Source organism: Calypte anna, chromosome 18 (genome assembly GCF_003957555.1).
Source record: "Calypte anna isolate BGI_N300 chromosome 18, bCalAnn1_v1.p, whole genome shotgun sequence".
In the NCBI taxonomy this organism is placed as follows: Eukaryota; Metazoa; Chordata; class Aves; order Apodiformes; family Trochilidae; genus Calypte; species Calypte anna.
Window position 1 is genome coordinate 10,051,011 of NC_044263.1, and position 20,606 is coordinate 10,071,616.

The 20,606-nt window shown below is 52.5% G+C and overlaps 1 protein-coding gene across 3 annotated transcripts in view; it reads left to right on the top strand.

The window, feature by feature from the left end:
- Positions 1 to 20,606, top strand: part of PIK3R5 (phosphoinositide-3-kinase regulatory subunit 5) — a 48,770-nt gene that overhangs the window by 14,344 nt on the left and 13,820 nt on the right. For all 3 annotated transcript variants that reach the window (XR_003988323.1, XM_030462077.1, XM_030462078.1), the window contains exons 2-5: positions 10,703 to 10,812; positions 16,977 to 17,077; positions 17,360 to 17,428; positions 18,173 to 18,311. Coding sequence is in view for 2 of the 3 variants with exons in the window: in XM_030462077.1 (XP_030317937.1) it covers positions 10,716 to 10,812; positions 16,977 to 17,077; positions 17,360 to 17,428; positions 18,173 to 18,311 (406 nt within the window). In the remaining variant the exon portion in view is untranslated. The remainder of the gene's footprint in view (positions 1 to 10,702; positions 10,813 to 16,976; positions 17,078 to 17,359; positions 17,429 to 18,172; positions 18,312 to 20,606) is intronic.

Here is a 20,606-nt window from a genome sequence, read left to right on the forward strand (position 1 = left end):
AGGGAGGGCTCATCCTGACCTGAAGCTTTTGTCTTTGAAAGTAAAAGCAAAACCAGAAGCCACCTCCATGCCATGGGGATGGTGAAGTCCACGGGAGTGTTGCTGTGGTCAGGCTCAGCTTTCCCAGCCCTTGGAACATCCCCAGCAGTGTTTGTGTTGGGCTCGTGAGCTGCTGTGGTTGGTTTGATTGCAGAGCAGCTCTGCCATGGTGCAAAAACACCAACACAGCTTTCTGGGCTGTTCAGAGCCTGGTATCCACCTTGGGACTGAAACTGCTGAACTTCTCTTAGGAGGACACTGTCAAAGGGTTGGACTCGATGATCTCTGAGATCCCTTCCAACCCAGCCAATTCTATGATTCTATGATTTGTGATAGGATGAAGGGTTGGGATGTGTAGCACTAAGTGACAAACTTTGGGTCGCTTGGAAAGTAAATTAAAAGCCAAATCTCTTCTACCCCAGCAGGCAGCCTGGTCTGCAAAGACCTTCTGTCCTTGGAATGGGTTAGGAGGGGTCTCAGGCATTGAGGACATCAAACAGATGAAGTAAAGGCTTTGTTTGACACCCCAGTTTTCAGATGGGGGAAGTTTCATATGTGCCAGGACTGGACTTTTCTTCCCAAAACCAAACCCAGGGGATAAATCCATGCTGTGTGCCTGGCTCTGAGCACCCTTGGGGCCAGTCCTGCTGGGTCCCCTTCAGGGTCAGCTCCTGGTCTGCCAGGTGATGGGGTTGTGGGAGGGAGAACCTCTCCCAGCCTGGGGGGATCTGCAAGCTCAGTTGTTCAAAGTTTCAAAGTTGTTTGGCTTTTTTGTCTTCCTCAGCTCTAATTTTAGTGGCTCTGCTCGGGGGAAGGACTTTGAAACCTTAATTGCAATTATGAATCTGCCTCTGTTCCCAGGTTTCCCCTAATTGGCTTCCTGTGAGAATTTACAAAGCTGGTGGAAAAAAAACAAACCCCAAACCAAAGCAGATCAAACCTAACAAAACCCAAAACTGCTCGGGTTTTTTTGTTGGTGTTTTTTTGGTTTTTTGGGTTTTTTTGTGAAGGAGTTGGTGGTGTGAGATTCCCTGAGCCCAAATAAAACTGGATTGTGCAGAGCCTGGATGCTCATGGTGGTGGCAGAGGCTGACAAGGGTGGCATTATGTGGGGTGTAAGCTGATTTACATGCTTGCATTTCCAAAGTGCTAATCTTATTTTGCTTTTTTCTCTCTTTTTTTTCTTTTTTTTTTTTTTTGGTCTTTTCAGCCCTCTCTAATCTGCTGCCATCTCTGCCAGGTTCCCAGCTCTTTTGGCTGGAATCAGCCCCAGCTAAATCCTTTATCTGTCTATTTGGCAACCCTGGGCGAAGTAGTTAGCAAACGAATGACACTTTTTCCTGGCTCATTAATTAGATTTACTGAGCTGAGTGGTTGCTGCTGCAAGAGTCGGGACAAGGCCAGTTCTGTATTTTGTTTTCTTAGGAATTTGGGTTTTTAAAGCAAGTGGAGCTCGAAGGCAGTGCTGGTCCTAGTGGTGGAAACCACAGCTCCCCTGCCTGCACTGCTGTGGAGAACACGTGGGGTTTTTTCAGTTATTTTCTCTTTATTTCTGCAGTTTGCTGCTGCCTTTGCAGTTCTGATTCTGTGGCATTGTTTGACTGCCCCAAAAGTTTGAGGGCTGGCTCTGTGGGTGCTCTGCTCTCGAGGTGCCCGTGGCAGGATATCTTGTGGTTCTTGTGGGTTAGAAAGAGCCCCTGTCAAATGGCAGGATGTTTTCACGTCTTACGATTACGTTTTGTTTTTCTTTTTAACGTGTCCTGCTCTGCCAGCCTCACCTGCCAGGGTTAGAAATGGGACTGGGAAGAAGCCTACGTTAGGAAATAAAGATAGATGAAAGGAAAATGATGCTTTCCAAGTCTTGGAATGGGTACCAGGAGGAGTTCTGTAGGTGAGGAGCTCGGGGAGGAGACCAGAAGTTCTGCAAAGTGCCAAAAAGCTGTGACCAGCAGCAGCTGGCACTGCACAGACTGGAGAGTTGTGGGGTCAGGGATCAGTTCTTTATCTCCCAAGGACCCCACTGCTGCTGGAGGCAAATTGCTGCTGCTTGGTGTCTGATGAAGAAAGCAGAGGGGTCAGTATGGGAATGAGCCAGGGCTTGGCACCTCCCTGGTGTTATATTCCCAAAAGGAGGTGAGCCCAGCAGTTCCCTGGGTCTTTTGATCCCTCCTGGAGGCGAGAGTGGAGCTGGAAGATGTGAGACAGGAATTTTGAACTCATGTCAAAACAACCTGAGAGTTGGTTTTGGTTAACATTGGGAAGTTAAAAGCCAAAAAAAAAAAAAAACCAAACAAAAAAAAAACTTGAGGGCTTCCCTGGACGTGAGAGAAAGGGTGGGGGATAGGTTGGTGGGGTGGGAAGCCCATCAAGCTGCTCTGGGCCTCCCAAAGCTGTGTGATGGCAGAGCAGAGTGGCCTCACTTTGCTGAGCCTGTGCTTTTTCTTTATTTTGAATTTTAAAAAGCCATAACTGTTCATGAAAGGCCAGCTAGGCACTTCTCAGAAACAAGAAACAGTCCCTGAGTGACCATCTCAGTTCTGAGCTCTTAGAGGTGACACGGAGAGGGTGGGATGACACAGGAAGGGTGGAAAAGCAGCAAAAAGCACAAGGTAAACGTGGTGACTGGATTTTCTAGCTGCTCCAAGGGGAAAAACTCTGGTTTTAAGGTTCTGTCAGGATACTGGTGTATCCTCGTCCTGCCACAGTCTTGGATGACCTGGACAAAGTCCCTTTACCTTTCCCCATCACTGCGTGCATAGCTTTCAACCTCAGAGGAATTATTGGAGGATAAGGGTATTGAATAATGTCCAAATCTGGTGCTGAGGGAATGGGGGAGTGAATTATTCCTAAAGGTCGTGGCTCTTGGGGGGAGCTGGTGCTAATCTGGGCTTTGGGAATCAAGTGTTTCAGCCTTAGGGCTGTGCCATGTGGGTTCCCAGGCACAGCCTGGAAAAGTGGGATTTTTTTTTTTTAACCTCTAGAAGCTATGCAAGCATTTGGGCTCTTTTCTCTTTCTCTTTTCCCTCTCATCAGAGGGGCTTTGCCCAAATATCTGCCCTTTGCAGGGTTCTAATGCAACCCCCTGACCTGAGGCTGCTTCAGGAGGTGGCTGTGGCAAGCAGGACTGAGGGGACCACCAGGTATGGAGTTGGCTTTGGAGGACAAAATGATGAGGATGGAGAAATTGGAGGCTGGCAGGATGGAACTGGGGGACCCACAGGCTTGAAATCTAGGTCAGAGTCTTCAGGAGCAGGCAGGGACCACATGGAGAAGAGTCTGATGGGGCCATTGTGGTTTTTTGGGGCTCAAGCCTCATTTGCTAAAAATACAGCTTGTCCTAGGCTGGTCCCAGCTGGGCAAGAGGCAGGACGTGTGTTTGTGAGATGGTGCTGGGCTGGAACTCTCTCCCATCTGTGCTTGGGGCTGTGGGGTTTGTTCTTTCAGTAGCAGGGAACTGGTGGGACTCAGGTCTGGTGCTCCTGGGTGGTGTCTGGACCTGCTCAGGGGTGTCAGCTCTGTGATGGGAGCAGGAGCAAGGGAGATGTCTGTTGCATCTGTGTCCCCGTGGCCTTCAGGGTGCTGCTGTCTCTGGGAGTTAAAGGGTTTTTTCTAGCCTGCTGCAACCCAAAGCCAAGGAGCATCAAGTCCTCAAGCTGCCCACTGGTCACCTCCTTGGCCACTCTTGGTCCCTTTGTCATGCTGAGAGGAGAAGGAGCCTGGTGATGAGCCCATGAGGGGTACAGCCAAGAGGTTTTCACTGGCAGCATCCTCCTGGTGAAGCCCATCCACATCCCCCTTCAGACTGAGGCTTGGAGGAAACCCTGGCAGGTGAGACCACAGGAGGATTTCAGTGCCCAGCAGCAGCAGCTCCAACAACCCCCCTGTTGTTATGTACTGCAAGGAGGATGCACTTGGATGACAGATGTCCCCCCAAGAGGTGCTGGTGACAAATCCCATCATCACCTGAACTGCTATTGGAGTATGGCAAGCTGCTGGCAGCCCTGCTTCATCCCAGGAGCTGGATCCCTGCTGAGAGCCTCAGGGCTGGGAGGTTTGGAGATGCATGTGGTGTGCTTCCTAGCAGGGGCTCCCAAGGGCTGGTAAGCTCTGCTCGAATTCAGCTTCCAAACAAAGGGTGTGGAGGTTTATCTGGTCATGGTTTGTTTTGTGCTTGGGGCCTCTGTTCTTTTATTAGATAAGGAAATTGAGCAGTTGGGCTGGTTCTTACTTCAGAGCAATCCCCATGCCTGTTCAGAGCAGGTAGCATCTTTGCAAAACAATTTTAGAACAAAGAAAGAAAAGGGAGGCAAAACTAAAAACAGGAACCAGCAGATAAACAATGCTTGGGGGCTGCTGAGCTGGGCTCCTTCCTGCTCTCAGCCAGCTGTGAATCAGTGCTGGAGCTGGGCAGCCCAATGCTCCTGGTTGGCTCTTCCCAGCAGGGAAACCATCTGGGAAATGATGGAAAAGGTTTTCCATAAAGAATAATAATTGTCAGGGTGTGAGCTGAGCACCCAGCTCTCCTCCTCTGAGCATGTTGGGATGCCCCAAATTAAAGCTCTGCCCCAGGCAGGATGTTTTCCCTGCAGGGACCCTGGGGTTAATCCCAGCTCTGAGGAAGCCCCAAGGGTTTCTATAAGGGGTGAGGTGGATGGTGATGGCCAGGGAGCTCTCAAGGTGCAGGAGCACAGTTGTTGCTCAGGGTCTGAGCTGTCTCAGGGATGCTGGAGGTGGGGGAAGCAGCACAGGAGCATCCTGCTGGCAGGTACCTGCCCTGGGTACTGGATTTTCCAGCTGGTGTCATTGCAGACTGGTGTGATCCTGATCCCTGGGACAGCTGCCATAGTGGGGGCTTGCTCATTGCAACATCAACCTGAACACTGGTGTGTGGAGAAAAAGACTTCTTTTTTTTTTTCATCAGAAATGAAAGTTTCATTTCTTTTCTGGCTTCATTTTTACTCTTTGAATCACAGGCAAATGAGTACAAACACTGCTTCTAAATGATGGCTTGAAAGGTTTCATTCTGAGTCCTCAAGACCTCCCTCTCTCTACTCATTGCCTTGAGAACCTCCTGAACAGACACTTTTTTTTTTTTTTCTTTTTTTCTCTTCTGTTTTTCTTTTTCTTTCTTTTTTTTTTTTCCTTTTTTTCTTTTTTTCTTTTTTTTTTTTTTTTTTTCTTTCTTTTCTCAAATCCATCCCAGTTCATTGAGGAACTTGCTCACCTCGAAACAGTTTGTGCAGTTATTTAACCAGTTAATCTTTTTTTGCCCAGTTTCTTGCCTCCCTGTCATTGTTCCTCCTGTCATCTCTGCTCTCCCTGAACACCTTTAGAAACCTGAGCTGGTCCCAAGGCCACCCCATGAGCTGACCCCCAGGTGGGACATGGCAAAGCTGCATCCTTCACTCTTACCCATTGCCTGGAGCACTTCTGGACTTGCTTCAAGCTGGCTGCTCTGGGGCTGGAATTCTGCTCCTGGTCTGAGGCTTCAGCAGCCTCAGATTCCTGACCACGGGGTGTGCAGCTTTAGGACCTTGCTTCTGATATTTATATTTTTTTTTCTCCCTCTGGGAAGCCTCCATCTCTGAGTGCTTGAAGCTAAAAGCAATTCAGTTTGGAACTGGTGGGGTTTTGTACCTCTTGGGTTTTTGTTGGGTTTTTTTTCTGGACCTCACAACGTTGCAGGAGTGTGAGCCTTCAGCTCTGGCTGCTAAATTCAGGCAATCTTGGGGATGGGATTTGGGAAATCCCCTTCAATAACTCCCACTTGCAGCAACGTGAAGGGCTTGGATGGGGGTGTTCGGGTCTGAGGCATTGCTCAGCTTCCTCCTGCCTTTCTCTCCTGATCCCCTGAGCTGGGAGCAGAGCAAAGCTGTGCCAGGGGGAGCTGGGGTCATAAACCACTTGTGATTACCACTGAAAAGCACCTGGTACTGTGGGATCTGCAGCCCAAAACCTAGCTGCCCTACTTCTCTGGTAATTCAAAATATTTCTCCCCAGCAGGTCTGGAATCCTCCCCTGGCTCCCAGGGCTCTGCAGAGGGCTGGCTGTGTCACCCCACACCCCAGGCAACCTGCTGCCCCCCACCCTTGCTTTCTCTGCACAGGATTTCTTGTTCTTTTTGATGATGTTGCTCAGGGTTACCTCACGTTTCCAGTTCTCACTCTGGGCTGGGGTCCCCCTCCTGCACTGCCCCAAAGAGCCCCCCAAACCTGCTGTGCCCACACAGCACCCAGAGGGGAGCAGGCAGCCAAACCTGGACCAAAGACCTGGGTGCTGCTCTGTCCTCCTGATGTCACCTTCCATAGAATCACAGAATGCTTTGGGTTGGAAGGGACCTTGAAGCCCATCTAATCCCAACCTCCAGCCATGGCCAGGGACACCTCCCAGTAGACAAGGCTGCTCCAAATCCCATCCCACCTGCCCTGGAATACTGCCAGGGATGAGACAACCACAGCCTTCCTGGTGGATGCTTCCATCTTGGTGTGGTTCCCATTTCTAATCTGTCCCATTCCAAGTATGTTGGCTCCTTGCTTTATGGTCCTGCAGGGTTCCCAGGCACTGCTGCAACTTGACTTTTCAAGAAATGGGATGTAATGACATTTTTTTTTTTCAGTCCTATCCCTTGTTCTCAAGCCCATAATCCTACCTGGCAGCCATAGAGGGGAAGATCTCAGCAAGCCCACCCAGCGTGGGTGGGTGAGTGGGTGGGTATAGGGTGGGTGGGTGTATGGGGAGAGTTGCAGAGGTTTGGGTAATGGAACTGAAGTGGATTTCTCTTGGGTTTGTCAGACAGTGTTGGTGCCACCAGAGGTTGGGTTTGGGTTCTTCCATAACCAGGGTTCAGTCGTAGCTCTTAGTCTGGGTTTTGCCACCTGGTTTTTGGAGAAGACTCCGTGTTGCTCCTCTGCTGCCTCTTCCTCTGTTGCTTTGGGGAGTGGAGGCTCCCTGGGGGTGACATTTGGCAGTCCAAGGAGGAAAGGTCACTCATGGTCACTGCTGGGGCTCAGGGTAGGAGCAGCTTTCACCCCAGAACCCAGGGCCCTGCAAGGATGTCCTGGGTGGCCCCTGGGGGTTTGGATTGCCTGTGCTCCTTCACCAGCCCCCTGAGAGGATGTTGTCAAACCAGTTGTCTCTTGGATCTTTTGCTGCACTGCTTTTTGTGTGGTTTGAACACCTTATCACCTTCATCTCCCTGCTCTTTGCAGGGCACTGACTTGAGCAGTAAACACCCAAAGCCTGAAGTTTGACTCTTACAAATTGCAGTTTCCTCCCCAGTTTCTACCAGGACTTCCTCCAGCTGCTCCCTCCCTCGCCTCTGGGTTTCTATCTTTGGCTCCTGGATGGGGATGGAGAGGAGGCAGTAAAATCTTGCAACCTAAGGGGAGTTAAAACCAAGGTTTCCTCGAAAATCTGAGCCCAAGCAGAGCCTTGGGTTGGAGGTGCAGGTGCCTTGCTCTGCTACACCCCCCAGCCACGTGTCCTGCTCCTCTGCTGCAGGGCTTGTGTCTCCAAAAGCTTGGAGGATAAAACAGAAGAGGCAGAAAGTTGAGGTGCTTGAAGGAGATGGTGTCCTTGTTGTATGAAGGTCTTGAAGGAGCTGGTGACCTCGCCAGGGTGCTTGTTTGTACATCTTGCCCTGACACCTCCCCTGGGGAGAATCTATTTATTTAATTCCCAGTGCAGTGGTTTTCTTTCTGTTGCAGCATCAGCCCAAGCTCCTTTTTTCTCTAGACTCCCCAGACTTCTTGCCCTGCCCTTCTTGTACCTCCCTGCACTAACCTGGGAGTCAGCATCTCCATGAGGCAATGGGACCATCACCTCACAGGATCCCAGATTGCTTTGGGTTGAAAGGGACCTTAAGGATCACCCAGTTCCAACCCCCTGCATGGGCAGGGACACCTCCCACTGGACCAGGTTGCTCCAAGCCCCATCCAACCTGGGGATGGTCCAAGCCATGTGAGGTGGGTGGGCAGGGATTTGCCCTGCCAGATGGATCAGAGGTGACTGGGGGGGTGGTCAAGTTCTCTTCACTACTTTATGTGGAAACACCAAGCTTGGACTTGATCTTTGAGCTCTTTTGCTGTGTTCCCATCTACTGCTGGTGTCCTGCTGATTCTGGAGGTGGGAGGAAGATGGCATGGAGGGTAAGGAGCTGGAGGTTTGTCTTCCACTCCCAGATCCACCACGAATCTCTGTGGAACAGCAGAAAAATTGCAGAACTTACCCAGACATTGGCTTCTGTGCCTCTTCAACGGTGGCTGTGCGATACGTGTGGTCTTCGGAGGCTGCTTGGAAGGTACAAGGTTACTGGAGAAGGGAAACCAGTCTCTTCTTAGAGAACATCCAAGATCTCAAGTGCCATAGCTTGGTTTTGTAGGGCTGGTGTGGTGGGGTGGGTAAAGCCCTTCTGCTTGTTTGCTTGGCTCTTGGTGGGACTGTTGAGAGGAGGGGCAGAGGCTTTGGCCATGCTGCCCCATCCACAAGAGGCCTTGTCCAGTCCTTGCATGAGGATGTTCCTCATACCTGCTGTGGTGTCCTCTCCATTCCTGCCTCCTAAGGGGAATATCTCTAGATGCTTTAGAATCAGAATTTTAGGGTGGTTTGGGTCGGAAGGGAGCTTAAAGGTCATCGAGTTCCAAGCCCTCTGCATGGGAGTGGGGTTTTAAGTGGAGGCAGGAGATGTTTGGGCATCCTGTTGTTGCATTGCCTGTGGAGCTGCTGGCAGGAGATTTGTGGCAATAAAGGTCTCATTTTCTTCCCTGCTGTTTTGTCTCCATTGCTCCATCAAAACCCTTCTCCCTTCCCTGGGTTGTGCTTTCTGCAAAACGTTCCTGACACCTGGCAGGGAAACTCCCATCTCCTGCAATAAATAAATTGTTCTGCTGGGAGCTGTGCAGAGCAGCAGCCAGGCTTGGTGACAGAGGTGTCCCCAAAGGGCTCCAGAGCATCACCCCTCTCAGCATCCACCCCGGGTGGGTTGTGAAACGTGACCACAGCACACAGTGCCTCTTCCACCTCTTCCCAGCACCCCAGACCTCTTGGGTTTGCAGCTCTGCTCCTGGGAGTCCATCACTGGACACTGATGAAAGAAACCCTTGAGCTCAACCTCTATTTTTTTTTTAGTGCTCTTGAAGATGCTTAACAGAGCTGCTTGGGAAGTCTGGCTGTGTCCTCCAGAAGTGTCCCCTTGCCTTCTTGTTTCCCTCAGTGTGGGTGGGGAGGAAAGGAGAGTTTGGGGAATAAACAGGAGAAGAGGTTGAAAGGTTTCTGCCTGGTTGTGGTGAGCAAGCTGAGCCCTCTCCCATGAAAGCTGCTTCCATAAGCACTGCCTGGGGAGAAGAGGTTTAGGTTCACGTGTGGTCTGCAGTACAGCAGGAAAAAACAAACAAAACAAAATAAACCCACCCAAGACTGTGGTTTGTGGTTTGAAAGGTATGGTAATGTCTTTGTCAGGTTTTGTCTTGAAATTCCTTGCCTGTTCCCTGATGGGATCCACAAGGCATCAGGAGGGGATGGTTGGGCTGGCACAGGGGTCACCCAGAGCAGGTGGTGAGGGGCAAATTCTGGCTGAGGGAGCTGGGGGTGTTGAGGCTGGAGAAGAGGAGGCTCAGGGGAGACCTCATCACTCTCTCCAACTCCCTGAAAGGAGGTTGGAGCCAGGGGGGGGTTGGGCTCTTTTCCCAGGCAACTCTCAGCAAGACAAGAGGGCAGGGTCTCAAGTTGTGCCAGGGGAGGTTTAGGTTGGAGATGAGAAAGAATTTCTTTCTGGAGAGGGTGATCAGGCATTGGAATGGGCTGCCCAGGGAAGGAGTGGATTCTCCGTGTCTGGAGATCTTTCCAAAGAGCCTGGATGTGGCACTGAGTGCCATGGGCTGGGAACCACGGGGGGAGTGGATCAAGGGTTGGACTTGATGAGCTCTGAGGTCCTTCCCAACCTGGCTGATGATTCTGTGATTCTGTGACTCTGGGCTCTGGGAGCTGTGTTTCTGTGAGCAGGGTGGTGTCAGGGGTGCTCATGAGTCATGATGAGCTCTTAGTCACTGCTTCCCTCTCCCCACAAGTCATGACGAAGCTGCTGAGCTGCAGGTTCCCCCTCAGCCTGTCCTCAGCACTACGGAGGGGTTGTCCTTGGGCTTCCCTTGTGTGCTCACCGTGGGTGGTTAGAACTCTGGCTGAAGAGCATTAATAAGGGGCTGTGGCAGTGGGACACAAGGGACAGGAGCCCGTGAGCCTCTTTGGGGTAAAGCTTGCATTCAGCAGGTCAGTGGTTCCTCCATGTCTTTGCTTTCACCTGCTCGGAGTCATTGGTGGCTTCTCTGCAGGTGAAGGAGCAAGTGGCAGGGCTGGAGGTGGCCTTGCTGCTCCCTTGGCCCCTGGGGAGCTCCAAAGCCAGGGATGGCTTTGCTGGGCTCTTTGGGGGGAATTACTGGGAGTTAGGGGTGGGGGGAGGAGGGCAAGAATGGAACCTTGCAGCAGGTTGTGCTCCTCCTGGGATGGAGGTGGGGAAGTGTGATGGGCAGAGCTGAGTGTCAGAGGTTGGCCAAAAAAAAAAAAAAAAAAAAAAAAAGCAGAATCAAGCTGCAGAAGGGTTGCAGTGCTCTCTTTTTGCCACTGAACCAAGGGCCCAACACACTGAATTTTCTTCCTTCTCTCTCTGTAGGAGATGAATTAAAATGCAGCACACCACGTGCACGGAGGACAGGATCTACCATGCACTAGAAAGGTGTCTACATGGACTTAGCAGAGATGCTGTCTCCAGCAGATGGGCTGGTAGGTGAATTTAACCATGAGCTTGTTCTTCTGCCTCTGCATGATCTGCTGAGCTGGGCACCTGGTAAGAGGGAGCTGCTGGTGCTGCTGGAGGTTTGGAGGCCTTTTCTCCCTTCCAGTGTTCAAAGTTAGAGGTGGCATCCAATCTAGTCCATCTTCCTCAGCCTCATCTTGCAGTAGGAAGATGTCCTAAGACACTGAACAAGTCGTGTGAGGTCTTCCATAGGTGTGAAGGTCAGCAGAGAAGCCATGCATCTTCCCAGTTTTCCATGCAGGAGCTGGGGAGAGGAGGAGGAGGAAAGACTCCTTTGTGCAATCAGCCTGCCTTGCCTTGGTGAATGGAAATCCTCAAACCTCCAGGCTTAATCTCTGGGGCATTGTCAGAGTCAAGCGTGGAGATATTGTTATCAGCTCTGTTTGTATCTGGATCAGAGACCAGGCTGGCCCCAAAGAGCCATGTTCAGAGGGCTGCAAAGGGATTTGGGCTGGAGGTGAGGAGGGCAGAGCAGTGATGAGGAGCAGGAATTTTTGGGTGTCATTTGCACCTCTCTCCCTCGTACTGGCACTGGAGGCTGCAGTGAGATCCCTCCCAAACTTTCTCGTGGATGAAAGGGATGAAATCAACAGGGGGAGGTGTGTGTGTGTGTGTGTGTGTGTGTGTGTGTCAAATCCAGACATCTTCTTTAGCTGTGCAGTTCTTCTTTCAACCTCCTCTGCTTTTCCATTTCCCTTTAAGTCAGGAGAGATGCAAACAGCATCCTGCCTGCTGCCAAAGGCTGGAGCAATCCCTGCATCCTTTTTGGTCTCCCCATGGTCTGGGAAAAGGGCCCAATTGAAGTGTGACATTCCTGGTTCCTGGAGGTTCAACCTCAACCAGAGGAGTGTCCAGAGGACTCCATCTCATTGTGCCCTGCACCACTCACCTCTCCCTGGAATTAGAATTAATCAATTCCTGTCTCACTCACAAACTTTGCCCTTCCCTAATCCCAGCCCCTCAGTGTTTGTGTTAAGGTAGCCTTGGAAAAGAAACCCCAAACAAAATGACTTAATTTTTCCAGCTCATTACAAGGCAGGATGGGGGTGGTGGTGGTGGCTCTGCTGGAAGCAGCTCAGCTGCCCACTCATGCCTCATTTTCCCCCATCTCTCTCCCTGCTGGCTTTCTGCCCTCTCTTCATGTGGGTTTTCTGGGCTTTAGCAGAATGACCTGGCATTCCTGGGAGAATCTCAGGCATTTCACACATCAGAAAGTTCCCTTTCATCACAACCATTTGTGCTGTTGCTAAAAATCTCCAGCGTGACCACCAAAGCCCAGAGCTGAAGATGGATGGGATGGTAACAGCTCTGCAGTGTCCCTGTCCCTGGGCACAGCTCCTGGACCCCCCCTGGGGCAGCACTGCTTGCCCAGAGCCTTCCCTGCTCTTCCAGCTGGGCTGTCCCAGCCCTCCTGACACCTCCAACATCTCCACTTTGCAAAGCTGCTGATTCCCATCCTACCCCCTTGCAATCAGAGTAGGTGCTCCAGTATTTTGTTAAACCCTTCTGGGATTCCAAGAGGGAGTTGGAAGGGACCTTAAAGCTCCTCCAGTGCCACCCCTGCCATGGTCAGGGACACCTCCCACAGCCCAGGGTGCTCCAAGCCCCATCCAACCTGGGCTGGGACACTGCCAGGGATGGGGCAGCCACAGCTTCTGGGGGAAACCAGGGGCTCAGCACCCTCAGAATCCCCTTGGGTACTGATATAATTTAAGGAAGCCAGCCCAAAATGCACTGATACATTTACACCTCTTATCCATGGGTTCTATTTCTTCACATTCTTCTCTCCCCCCTGGTGTTACAAGCAGCAGTTTAATTATTGCTGTTCTTGCAGGACTCTGTTCCTCTCACAGTCAGAGAATCCCTCCAGCTCGTTCTGAACTGCACAGTAGCTTTCTCCTTCCTCATTTTGAACTCCTGATATCACTTCTCTTTCCCAGTTTATATTTGCTTTCCCCTCCTCTTTACCAGTTGCACCCCAAAACGACAGGTCCCACGCTGCATCTTTTTTGGGCTGGGATTGCTGGAATTTTAAAAGTTTTGAAATTGCTCTATGCTTGGTTTTTTACATGATAATTTTACAGGAGGTTGCTCCAGAGGAGGTGAGTAATCACATCCCATGTGGTATTTCCCCCCTGGTGTAAGTGAGTGAATAGCTGAGGTTTGTGAAGTCAGCAAAGAGGAGAAGTGGGAAGGTTTTGGCCATCAGGGATTTATACCCTGGATGAGCCCATGGTTGACTCTGGGGTCTAAAGAGAAACTCTTTCCAGAGCTGCAACACTTGTTGGAGGCACCAAATGAAAATCAGTTGTCTCTTAACTCACAAGAAAGCCTTGTTGGAGGGGATGACCTCTCCCTTGTAGAGACTCACCTGGGGGGGGGCACAGCCTGTTTGCCTTCCTCCATGGCACTGGAGGGATGACAGGCATGCTAAAAGAATAAAATATTTTTATTTCTTGCTGGTGAGCACTGAAATGAGAAGGGTTTGGTGCTGGGCTGGGCTCTGGCTGCTGGCAGGGTTGGGTTTGCTTTCCTGGAGCCTTCTTTGGGAAGAGCTGGAGGAGAGTGGTGGATGGGGAGCTGCTGGAGAGGCTGCAGGGAGTGCCTGGAAGGTGCCAGGGCTGGGAAGGAGCTGTTGTGGTTCTGATGTGGGGCTGCACATGAGCCAGAGGGGATGAAGGATGTTGTGGAGAAAGGATGGGTGAAGGTCACTGAGCAGTGAGGAAGGAGAGGAGCATTCAGGGATAAGTCTTGCGTGGTGTCCAAGGGAGTTGCTCCGCTCAGCTCTGGTGAAGCTGAAGAACCTGCTCAGTTGGAGACATCTAAATGGGGAAGGAAGGGGAGTTTGGTGTGGGGATCCTCCAGCTTAGCCACCACGTAGGGAATGCAATGTCTGAACTACTTCTGTCTTTGGGTGTAGAATTCAGGTGAGCTGCTTCCTCAGCCGTGCAAATTTTAACCTTTCTCTGGGCTTGGGGTGGGTTTTCTTACAGAGACCACTGCTCAGGTTGGGTGGAAAGCCTTGGGATGGGAGGTGCAACCCTGTCCTGCTCAGGAGGCTCCGAGCAGCTGCTTGCAAAGGGGACCCACAGCTTGGGCTCCTGTGAGGCACAGGGAGCATCCTGAGGAGATGCTGTGGCTGCAGGGACTTTGCTGTCCCCTGGTGCTTTGGGCACCTCCAAACCCCCCTTGCTTACAAACTGCTGTGACTTGGCTCTTCCTCTGGGCAGTCCCCTGGAGAAAAGCACCTTATTCTGGTGAGGATGTGGTGGAAGTGGTGGGAGCATGTCTGGGGGAGGGAGGAAGTGGAGATACCTGCTTTTTTTTAGAACTATAGAATCATTTGGGTTGGAAAAGATTTTTAAGATCAAATCCAACCCTTCCCCCATCCCTGCCCAGGCCACCCCCACCCCATGTCCCTCATCCCCACATCCTCAGGGCTCTGAAACCCCTCCAGGGATGATGGGGACTCCAGCCCTGCCGTGGGCAGCCTGGGCCAGGCCCTGACAACCCTTTCCAGGGAAAAATTCTTCCCCAGCTCCAACCTAAACCTCCCCTGGCACAACTTGAGTTGTGCCAGAAGTTCCTCTTGTCCCATCCCTTGTTCCTTGGGAGCAGAGCCCGACCCCCCCTGGCTCCAACCTCCTCTCAGGGGGTTGCAGAGAGCCACAAGGTCTCCCCTCAGCCTCCCCTGCTCCAGGATCAGCACCCACAGGGCCCTCACAACTTCTCCACCCCCTTCCCCAGCTCCATTCCCTTCTCAGGACACTCTCCACCCCCTCAGTGTCCTTCTGGTCCTGAGGGGCCCAGAACTGACCCCAGGATTTGAAATGCACCCTTATGAGTGTAAGGAGCACACTCCCTACCCTGGTCCTGCTGCCCACCCTTCCTTTTGAGGGCACCAGGAGCTGATGCCCAGGCTGAGCCCCACGGGTGCAGGCAGCTTGGGCACCCAGTATTTCTTGACTTTTCCTTTTCTGCTTTATTTCTTTTTCCTTTTATTTTCCCACCTTGCCTCTTGCCCCCTGCAAAGAGAGGTGGAGGGGAAGTGTCAAGCACCGAGGGCAGGAAGGAGCCACTTTGGGAGGGGAGGGCTGCTCAGAGCACTTCTCAGAAAAGAGATGGCAAAGCCTCATCCTTCCGAGGCCACCCACGGGTGCCCAGCTCCCAGCAACACACAAAGTGGGTACCAAGGTGGGGGGTTTGGTGCCTCCTGCTCCCTGCTCAGAGGCTTTGATGTAGGATTTGCTCTCAGAGAGATATTTCTCTGGGGCTCTGTCATGTCTGGAGAACAAGTCCTATGAGAAGAGGCTGAGGGAACTGGAAATGTTTATTTTGGAGAAGAGGAGGCTGAGGAGACCTGATCCCTCTCATTCCTGCTGCCTGTCCATCCCTCCAGCCCCTTCACAGGAGGTTTGCCCCATCCCCTCCCTGAGGAAGCAGCCCAGAACTTCTGCTGCCCCGTGCAGCACAGAACAACACTTGGAGCTGCTGTGATTTCCTCCTCTTTCTCTAGAAGAGAGAGGAAGGAAGGAGCCTGCATCTCGTGGGGCTGTTTGCATGTGTGGTCATGGGCAGGAAGCAGCATTCACCTCCTGCTCTGGAGATGGAGCCTGATGGAGCTCAGCTCCATTCCTCCCATGGGGGGTGCTGCAGTGGGGCCAGGATCTCTCAGCTGGAATAATCAAAAGAATCCCAAACTGGTTTAGGTTGGAAGGGACTCTAAAGATCATCCAGTTCCAGCCCTTTGTGTGGGCAGGGACCCCTTCCACAGCCCAGGGTGCTCCAAGCCCCATCCAACCTTCAACACTGCCGGGGATGGGGCAGCCACAGCTTCTGGGGACAACCTGGGCCAGGGGCTCAGGACCCTCACACCAAAGAATTGCTTCCTAATGTCTCATCTCAAGCTCCCCTCTTCCAGTTTAAAGCCATTCCCCCTCATCCCATCCCTCCAGGCCCTTGTCCCCAGTCCCTCCCCAGCTTTCCTGGAGCCCCTTCAGGCACTGGAAGGTGCTCTAAGGTCTCCCCATTGCAGCCTTCTCTTCTCCAGGCTGAACACCCCCAACTCTCCCATCCTGGTTCCAGAACAGAGCTGCTCCAGCCTCTGACCATCTTTGTGTCCTCCTGTGGACTCGTTCCAACAGCTCCATGTCCTTCTTGGCTTGAGGACAAACCCCTCCCTTACCCTTCTGGCCATGCTGCTGGGGATGCTGCCCAGGAGGCTGAAGCAGGAGTGGTTGGTTCACCCTGTGAGCCCCAACTTCTTGTGTAGGTCAGCAAAGCTCTCAGCAGCTCTGACCACTTCTTTTGCTTTCTTGACTATCTCACAGGTGCTGGGGCTTTCCCTGGAGGATTCTGGGGCAGTATTGGTTTATTTGAGCAAGCTGCTGGTGTTCTCCTAGGCTGGGCCCTGGCTCTGTGCCATTGAACTCACTTATGGAAGCTGAAGTTCTCCCAGGAGAACCAGAGCATCCCTGGCTTCTCAGGTGGGGGGCAGCTCTGCCCTTGCTGCCAGGGTATCACAAGTGGGGGGGTGCCCTTGGGTGTCAGCAAACCCAGCAAGATACCAGGAGTACTGGAGGCAAGTGAATAATACATTGAATAAAAACTTGAAGGTGATAAGAGAATAAATAAATGCTGGGCAGGCTTAAGGGTGATGATGCTGTGAGTTCTGACTGCTCAGAGCTGATGTCAGGGGGTTGCAGCCTGTCCCCTTGGGGTGCAGTGCAGCTGGGGATGCTGCATGGGTGCCTCTCAGGGGGCTGAAGGCTCCCATTTGGGGGAGTTGATGGTTTGGGGCATTTGAACCTAGTGATGGCAAGGCTGGGGGGGTTTCTGTGTTCTGAAGGGGGCATCCACCCATGCCATGCAATTCCCTCTCCAGCAGGGGGGGGAGATGCCCATCCCCAGCTCTGGGCTGCAGGAAGGCACTTGGGTGCAAAGTGATGCTCCTGAGATAAGGACCATTTGGTGATCTGTCCAAAACCAGGACATGAGGTTTTCTTTTTCCTCTGCCATGACTTGGTGCAGTTGGCCAGCACCTTCACCCTGACACCTTCCTGGTGTCCATTCCTCCTGGGAGCTCCTGGAGCAGAACTATGGGTGACAGTGGCTCTTGTGTCCTCAACAGCTGGGCTGTGCCTGAACTGCTGGAGCCTGCAGGAGCTGGTGAGCAGGGATGCTGGCAACTACCTCATCCTCATGGAGAAGATCCTCAGCAAGGCCAAAGAGGTGAGGAAGGGAGGAAAGGGGCTGTATTTCCCCCTCTTGAGGGTAAAGGCAGAGCCAAGAGCCTGTGCTGCTCTGCCTGACCCATCTGGGGGGTTACTGGAGCTTTAGGGGTTGTTTTGCTGTGGAGCTGAGGGAATCTGATGGGGTGATGTGATGTGATGGTGTGGGTTGGGTGCTTGGCTGCACTCTTGGGTCTCCAGGCACCTCCAAGGATGCTTTTGGGTAAGGCTGATGTGGAGCAGCCCAGCTCATCCTTCTTCCCCCCGGGGCTCTTTCCTCCAGGTGCAGGAGAAGTGTGACTATGACCTGGTGACCCCCCTGGCTCTGCTCTTCTACTATGCAGTCCTGTATGTAAGTCCTGAGGCTGCTGCATGAAGCTTGATCCCAGCCCCTGGGCAGGCACAGCTCCAGCACCCCACGGATCAGTGCAGAACAGTCACCAGAACCGGGTTGGCTTTTGCCTGAAACATCACAGTCTGCTTTGAGAATTTGTCTCAAAAAAAGAAAAAAAAAAAAAAAAAAAGTGCTCTTCTACCAATCTGAGGGATCAACCATTGCACCATTGCACAGGCTGGGAGAGGGGAAAAAATAAAAAGAAGAGCTTCAGTGTTTAATCTTTTTGTTTAAAGATGGGTTCATCAGGAAAGGAGGTGGATGATGGCTCTGTGCAGGGAAGGCCAGTTTTTTTATTGCCCTTCTTACTGGTGCAAAACATACAGGCAGTGCTGATGAAAAGAAGGAGCTGAGTCTTCACAGGAAAGACTTTTTTTTATGATTATTATTAGCACAATGCATCATTATCCCGAGGAAATCATTGCTGCCAGATCCTTTGCAGAAGGACAGGCTGTAATGGGATTCATCTGTATGGATCTGGGGTTGTTGAAAAGAAACTTATATTTATAGGCTTTGGCACCTGAGCTGCAGGCAGGAGGTGGGGAAGGTGTGGGGTGGATGGGGCTTTCTCAGGGCTGTGCCTGCTGGGGATCCCACGGGGTGAACCTCTGCTCTCAGCTCTTCCCAGCCTAAACCCTGGGCTTTTCACACAGCACTTGAAGCCTTTGTCCTCCTCCCTTTCATACCTGCTCTCCCCTGCAGGCTCCCCACTTCCCACCAGGCTCTGACCTGCTCCTGAAGGCTGCCAGCGTCTACCACAGCTTCTTGACCTGGCCCGTGCCCTACTGTGACATCTTCCGTGAGCTGCTCACCTTCATCAGCAACGAGCTCAGAGCTCCTGGTAAGTCCTCCCACACCCCCCATGGGCTTTCCAGCTCTGCTGCTTCCCCCAAAATCCCCACTGCTGGGACCACCCCCCCTTTCTTCCCAACACCCTCCTGGTCTTGCTGTCTCTTTTACTGTGTCCTTATTTTAGCCTACGTAGCCCAAACCTCAGCTTTTCCAGGAGGGGAGGACCCCTGCCCAGCATCCCTGGAGGATTTTCCCTCTGGTGATCCAGCACAGGGTGGGAGCAGATTCCTTCTGGAGGAGCAGGACAAGGGTTGTGGGGTTTTTGTAGCTGCCCTGGTGCAGAAGCTGCTGGGAGCACCCCAGGGACTCTCAGCTCTGGACCAGCATGGATTAGCAGAACATGGAGCTGTTTCCTGGCTGCCTTTCAGTCTGGTGGCTTTTTTCCATGGGGAAGCACGTGCTGGCTGCTCCTGCCCTGCCCTGGGCTTTGTTGGGGATGCTCAGTTGGGGATGCTCAGTGGTGTGACCTGGGTGACAACAGTGGGGCCATTCATTGGCATCAAGGTGGCTGGAGCCTTGGTGCCTGCCCTTGCGTGGAGATTCCCACAGGGCTGAGGGACTCCCTGACCCTTTCTTTACAACTCAGACACCACCTTGTGATACAGCTTTGGGCATGGCTGTCACAAGCAGCAGTAGCAGCGTTCCCCTTAATTAAGGGCTCCTTGTCGATGTCCTGTTGTTCCCAATGGAGCAGCTCTTCCAATTATTTCTAAAAGGCTTTTTCTCCTAAGCTCCCCCCCCCTTTTTTTTTTTTTTTGGTGGTTTCTGGAGAGCACGGAGCAGATTTCATCCCTGTGGAGGGTCACAGCAGTGGGGGAGGCTCTGAGCAGGGCTTGGGAGGCCTCAGCTGGCTCTATGGGCTGGAAATGTTCCCCCCCTAGACACCATCTCGAGGTCCCTTCCAACCCAAATTATTCTGTGATTCTGTGATCCCCCAACCAGGCAGCTGCTTTGGAGAGCCCTGCTGGGGATGTCACACACAGGGTCTCCATCATGGCAACTTTGTCCTGTGGAAATGGGAGCTTGTAGGCAGAGGTGGGATGAGTGATGCTGCCAAAGGAACAAAAAGCTGAACAACCCCCCAGACTCTTTGCAGAGTTGGCACTGGGTGGGTTGATTTACCCCCAGCTCAAGGCTCTACCAGCAGGAATGGCCATGGCCACCAGGCAGAGTCTGCTTGTGCTGGGCCCAGCTTGGAGCTGCAGGGTCAGCAGAAATGTGGGAATGATCTTCATGGTTCAGCCATAACCTTCCCCAGCTCCTACCTGACCTTTATTGCTGGGACCCTGCTTGGGGCTGTGGGCAAACTGGGCAAACCCCAGTGTTGGAGGGTTTACTCCATCCTCCTCTTGTGTCTGGTGCAAAACAGAGCCTGAGCCTGAGCTGGGGACTTTGATAGCAAAGCTTTTCCCTTCCTCCAAGCACAAAAAAGAGATGTTGTGGGGGAGGTGTTGGTCTGCCAGGGCTGGGGAGCTTGGTGCTGCCCATCACCGTGGCCTCTCCCAACTGGAGCTAAGTGAAAACGTGGCCTCTGCTGGAAAGCTGCTCGGGAGCTTACAGGTTTGTTGCACAGCCTCCATGACCTGCTGAAGCAAAAGCTTTTTATTGAAATGAGGGTAAATATTAACTGAGAACAAGCTGCTGTCAGGGTTTACCAGGAATGCAAGAGCTTTGACTCTAAAACCAGGGGCTGATGTCTCTGCAGGAGGGGTGAATGCTGCTGGACCTGGGAGGGGCTGTGTGGAGCAACACCCATGGGTGCTGAGCCCTCCTTCCTGGTTGCTGAGGAGCAGCTGGGGTTGGGATGTGGCTGCCTGGGTGTTGGTTCTCCTACACCTCTCCCCAGGTGTAGCCAGGGTGACACAGACCTTGCTGTTGTCACCCAGTGCAGGTCTGGGAGATGTCACCTGCTTGGGGTTCCTGCTGGCATCCCAGGGGTGAGCCCAGGGTAACATCCAGGGGCTCCTCACCCCAAACTGGCTTCTGCTGGGGCCAGGCTGGGCTCCATGGCTGTGGGAGGGAAGGTGGCAGTGCCCTGCTGTCCATCAGTGAGATCCAGGGCCTCTGGGGGGGTTTAGGAAGTGGCAGAAGCTGCTGGATATCACTGGTGTGATTCCTAACGGAGCCCCCATCTGTGGTGGGGCAGAAGGGACTGGGGATAGAGGAGCTCTCCCTGCCCATCCTCTGCTTCCCTTCCCATCCCCAAGGAGGGTTTTCACCTCCTTGCTCCTGGGCAGGTCCCCTTTCATGGTGCCTTTTCCCTTTAAGGATTTTTGGTGCTGCT